Source organism: Pan troglodytes, chromosome 5 (genome assembly GCF_028858775.2).
Source record: "Pan troglodytes isolate AG18354 chromosome 5, NHGRI_mPanTro3-v2.0_pri, whole genome shotgun sequence".
Lineage (NCBI taxonomy): Eukaryota > Metazoa > Chordata > Mammalia > Primates > Hominidae > Pan > Pan troglodytes.
The window spans coordinates 123,135,505-123,141,504 of NC_072403.2; the positions used below are offsets into that span (position 1 = coordinate 123,135,505).

Sequence of the window (6,000 nt, forward strand, 5' to 3'; positions counted from 1 at the left end):
GAGGATCACCAGTGAGATAATCAATCTAAAGTGCTTACAACAATGCTTGGCACTTGGTAAACACTAAATAAATGATAGTTGCTATTATATGCATACTTTTAAAAAACCTGATGCTTTTAAAAACTTTTTTCTGCTTAGTGAATTGTTCAGTTGTTGTTGTTGTTGTTGTTGTTGTTGTTGTTGTTGTTGTTGTTGTTGTTGTTTGAGACGGAGTCTCGCTCTGTCGCCCAGGCTGGAGTGCAGCGGCATGATCTCGGCTCACTGCAAGCTCCACCCCCCGGATTCACGCCATTCTCCTGCCTTAGCCTCCCGAGTAGCTGGGATTACAGGCGCCGGCCACCACGCCCGGCTAATTTTTTTGTATTTTTAGTAGAGACGGGGTTTCACCGTGTTAGCCAGGATGGTCTCGATCTCCCGACCTCATGATCTGCCCACCTCGGACTCCCAAAGTGCTGGGGTTACAGGCATGAGCCACCGTGCCCGGCCATGAATGGTTCAGTTTTAACAGGTTCTGTGCCTTAAAAAAGTTATTAAATTGACTGTTTCCTCCTTTTTTGTACCCACCATACTTTGAATATATAACTACGGCAGCATATAAACACTTCACTTGCACTTATTTATTTAAATGTCCATCTTTCCATAACCCAAGGGTAGGAACGAAATCTTATTCATTGTTGAAACCTCTAGCACATAGCACAGTGCCTACCAAATAGTAGGCAAAATCAGGTGTTCAATTCTATTAACTACTCTAACACTGAACTGAAAGTGTTCAATGGCTCAAAATAATATAATAAGCCTTAACTCTGGGGTGCTTAAATTTATCTATAATGTCTGCCAGTGAAGTATACATAGTTTTAAAGGTTAAAAAAAAATCAAGTGTTTAATGAATTTGAGCTGATTGAGCACTGACCAGATACAGGATCCTTAAACTTCATAATATCTAGTCCAAAGATGAATTTTTTTTTGGTACAGATTCTGACTTCAAGGGATTTGCAGGCTGGGAGGGAAATTAAATATATAAAAAGTCATTTTCGGCCGGGCGCTGTGGCTCATGCCTGTAATCCCAGCACTTTGGGAGGCCGGGCAGGCGGATCACTTGAGGTCAGGAGTTCAAGACCAGCCTGCCCAACATGGGGAAGCCCCGTCTCTGCTAAAAATACAAAAATTAGCTGGACTTTGTGGTGCTTGCCTGTAGTCCCAGCTACTCAGGAGGCTTAGGCAGAAGAATTGCTTGAACCTGGGAAGCAGAGGTTGTAATGAGCTGAGATCACACCACTGCACTCCAGCCTGGGCAACAGAGACAGACTCCAGCTCAAAAACAACAAGTTTTTTTAATCTTGTCCCTTAATGGAAATATTGAGAAAATGCTAGGGGAACTCGAAGGAGATGATTATAGGAGTTGATTATGTATGTAAAATCAAAGTGAATGAGGCAGTGGCAGGGGGGAAAGGGGGAACCAGTAATGACTTAGAAGTCCTAAGCATGTTGCATGGTAATTGTGACATTCACTTCCTGCGAGCGGAGCTGACCTTGTGGTGTCCATCCTAGGTACTCTCCTTTTTCTTCATTGGTCTGATGTCCATGATGATTCCTCTGTGTAGCATCTTTGGGGCCCTCATTGCTGTGTGCCTCATCATGGGTCTCTTCGATGGATGCTTCATTTCCATTATGGCTCCCATAGCCTTTGAGTTAGTTGGTGCCCAGGATGTCTCCCAAGCAATTGGATTTCTGCTCGGATTCATGTCTATACCCATGACTGTTGGCCCACCCATTGCAGGTAAATATAATGATTCTCCAGTAGTTATATTAATTCATAGTATTTTCTACTTCAGGTCTTAATTAAGTCTCATTTATATGTAAAACATATTACAGGTTATTGATTACTGGTCTTTTGCTTTTATGTGTGCCTTACTGGTAACATTTTTAATAAGACTAGCTATTAAACAGTATGTTGAATTTGCTGAAGAGTCCCTCTTATCCTTACTGGCAGCTAAAACACTGTATAAAACACTTTGGGAGGCTGAGGCGGGAAGATCACCTGAGCTCAGGAGCTTGAGACCAGCCTGGACAACATAGTGAGACACTATCTCTACAAAAAATAAAAAATAAAAAAATTAGCCAGGCGTGGTGGCATGCATCTGCAGTCCCAGATGCACAGGAGGCTGAGGTGGGGGGATTGCTTGAGCCCAGAGGTCAAGGCTGCAGTGAGCTGTGATCATACCACTGTATCCCAGCCTAGGCGAAACCCTGTCTTTAAAAAAAAAAAAAAAGTTGAAGATTCTGAAAGATTTCTAAATATGTCGGCTTTTGGTAAGAGATCATACATCTCCCTGAGGAGTAGTTGATGAAAAATAACATAATAGAAAAAACCCAAATGCCTGTAAATAGCTAATTGGGTAAGCAAAATGTGGAATATCTACAGTGCAATATTATTCAGCCATAAAAAGGAGTAAGGTACAGAACTGATGCTACCAGGTGAATGGACCTCAAGAACATTATGCTAAGTGAAAGAAGCCAAACATAAAAGGTGACATGGCTGGGCATGGTGGCTCACACCTGTAATCCCAGCACTTTGAGAGGCCAAGGCAGGAGAGTCATTTGAGCTCAGGAGTTCCAGACTAGCTTGGGCAACATAGCAAGACCTTGTCTCTACTAAAAATAAAAAAAATTAGCCTGGCATGGTGACACATACTAATATTAGTGTAGTCCCACCTACTCCAGAGGCGGAGGTGAGAGGATCTATTGCGCCTGGGAGATCAAGGCTGCAGAGCCGTGATAGCACCACTGCACTCCAGCCTGGGTGACAGAGTGAGACCCTGTCTCAAAATAAAAGGTCATATATCGTATGATTTATTTCATGTGAAATATCCAAAATAGGTAAATTCATACAGATAGAAAACTGGTGACTGCCAGGGGCTGGAGAGAAAGGGATTGGGAAGTAACTACTTGATTGGAATGAAGTGTCCTTTTGGCATGATGAAAATATTTTGGAACTAAATAGAAGCAGTGGGTGCAAAACATTGTGTATGTGCTAAATGCCACTGAATTGTTCACTTTCAAATGGTTAATTCTATTTCATGTGAATTCCACCTCTAGAAATTCTCTGAATGATATTATAAAGATGTCCTATGTTCAGTATTACTTGGGTGCCTGTGTCAATTAGTATTAGAAGATTCAATATAAATATGATAAAATTTAAATGTGTGTACTGTCATCTGTGTTTGGCACATGAGGTGCTCAGTGAAGGTTTAGCTCAATTCATTCTCATACCCTGAACTGTATTCCTAGTCATGAATCAAGCAAGCAGAGTTACTACTGAGCAGACCAAATCCAGTTTAAGTTCAAAAGGTCATGGTCTCCTTATAGGAGAACCCTCCATTCCTTCTTCTCTCCCGCAGGTAATATAGTATTCACTCTTCTTTTTATAGCCTACAAGCTTAGTTTTATAGTTTCTAAGTCCACAGCAGATTTTATATAAGCAGCACTCTAGTAGTAAATAGTTTTGCTACCAGAAGTGACAGTTAACAGAGCAAGAATAAGGGAGGTAACAGGAAACTTCTAAAGCAGGCAGAACACCACCACACAGCAACTGGCAGCAGAAAGCTGCTGGCTCACCAGGAGGCTCTGAGAGCATCATAGTATTACAGCAGAACATAATCATGAGTGTTCATAAGGAGGAAGAGTTCAGTTATGTATGGAATGGTCTGATTCCAAAGATAGAAAACTTGTGCATTTACAGATATTGTCTATTTTATATATGCAGAATGGATGTACACATTTTTATGTGTTGGTACTTAATTGGACAAATGGTCAGCTATTTATTTAATAATGTCAGATAGATATTTAGTACAGTATATTCCCTGGACATTTTAGATAACTTAGGTTTTATAGTATAAGTTATAAGAGTTTAAAAACACTAAGATAACTTTTAAAACCATGAGTCCTGGAATTTGTTAGAGAAATTAGAAATGTTGAGTACCATAAAAGTTTTCAGAAGCAGAACCCGAATATAGAATGCCATTAATAATTCTTATATACTTACATTTTCTTCCAGGTACTTATAAACCTTAGTCTATTTCCAAAATGTATTTAACAACCTAACTTTCATCCAAATTATTAAATTTAAAATTTTTCTTAATTTTGAATTATGATGTTAAATAGTTTTCATGTTATTTCATAAAAAACAAATACACCAAAGAGTAGTTTGAAAGCTGGGCATGGTGGCTCATGCCTGTAATCCCAGCATTTTGGGAGGCTGAGGTGGGAGGATTGCTTTAGCCTAGGAGCTTGAGACCAGCCTGGGTAATGTGACAAAACCCCATCTCTACAAAAAATATAAAAATTAGCCAGGCATGGTAGCATGCACCTGTAGTCCCAGCTACTCAAGAGGCTGAGCTGGGAGGATCAATTGAGCTTGGGAAGTCAAGGCCTGCATGAGCCATGATTATGCCACCGCACTCCAGCCTGGGTGACACAGTGAGACCCTGTCTCAAAAAAAAAAAAAAAAAGTCTACCTTTCTATCTTTTCAAGTAATGTCTTGGTATGAAAATCCAGAGGACTGTACTTTATGACAACGTTAAAGATATGAGATCTTTTTCTTCCTATCAAAAAAGGTTTATATTTCAGATCTGTTTCCTAAAAAAAAAAAAAGTCTGATGTCTGAGATGTCTGAATCAGTCCTGTGGCTGATCTAGACCCCCTACAGAGCCACACTTGTTCTCCCTTGGTGACAGCTTTTTCCCTTCTCAGGGTTACTTCGTGACAAACTGGGCTCCTATGATGTGGCATTCTACCTCGCTGGAGTCCCTCCCCTTATTGGAGGTGCTGTGCTTTGTTTTATCCCATGGATCCATAGTAAGAAGCAAAGAGAGATCAGTAAAACCACTGGAAAAGAAAAGATGGAGAAAATGTTGGAAAACCAGAACTCTCTGCTGTCAAGTTCATCTGGAATGTTCAAGAAAGAATCTGACTCTATTATTTAATATCTTACATACCTCCACCAGACTGGACTTGCTTTTTGAATTTTAAGCAAGTTTCCTTTCCTTTTATACAAATTGCAAATTTCATATTTTTTTAATGACATCCTAGAAATAGCACAATAATTGGGAAATAGAACCCTTATCACTAGAAGAACCATTTTCTGCTACTAAATATCTCTGATGTTTCCATGAGTCTGAGGGCAGAGACTCTGGTATATGAAAACATGTCTGAAAGTCACATATTGTGAAAATTTGAAGCTATCTCAGTAAAAAGCAGCTTTGGAAACTGTGAATGATCTTTAGCTTGTACAAATGTTTAAAAATACCTCAGGCTATACTGAAAGGGTTGCAGTTTGGTTAGGAGTGGAAATATTTTGTTTGTTAATGATGTCTTCAGTTCTGGTACCTCTGTTTTACTTTCTTATGCTCTTTGGAAACTTTTTGCAAAATTTAAGCCTGGGTTCTAGATAATACCAGATCTACCTAAACCTCAAGTCTATGTTAAAGTTGCTTTCCTGCTGTTAAATAAGCTATGATATTAAGATATTCTGACTTGCTCCAGTGTCAAGGGACCTTCTGGGAGCAGGTGCTAACAAAGTGTTCAGAATCAATATGTGAGATGAAAAGGATCCTCTCCAGGAGGATCCTGAGCTGTTCAGAAATCATTTAAGTTTACAGCATTGTTCCCTTTGCGTTTGCAGTGTGTTTTACTCAAGTAGCCAGAAACACCCCACGTTTCTGAATTTGTTTAAACTGTAACAATAAAGTAAAATAGAATGCATGAAAGATATTCTGGCGATTGTAACTTAGAATTTTTCTGACTTCTGGATTTGTTAGCACTAGAACCTGATATTTAAACAAAGTCTTACTGAGCAGTTATCAAGTGGCAGTTACAGGCACAAATTGGTGGAGGCTGGAGGATGGGGAGGGGAGCAAAACCCTTTATATTTGTGAAGAAAATATCTGTAGCTGATAGAAATAATTGCTTAAATTGGTTTATGAAATTAATGATTCTGAAAA

General features: G+C 39.5%; 1 protein-coding gene across 3 annotated transcripts in view; it reads left to right on the top strand.

Moving 5' to 3' along the window:
* Positions 1–5,770, top strand: part of SLC16A10 (solute carrier family 16 member 10) — a 139,780-nt gene extending 134,010 nt beyond the window's left edge. For all 3 annotated transcript variants that reach the window (XM_063812639.1, XM_001156832.7, XM_016956166.4), the window contains 2 exons: positions 1,549–1,777; positions 4,751–5,770. In XM_063812639.1, coding sequence (XP_063668709.1) covers positions 1,549–1,777; positions 4,751–4,983 — 462 coding nt within the window. In that variant the 3' untranslated portion in view covers positions 4,984–5,770. The remainder of the gene's footprint in view (positions 1–1,548; positions 1,778–4,750) is intronic.
* Positions 5,771–6,000: the final 230 nt, after the last annotated feature.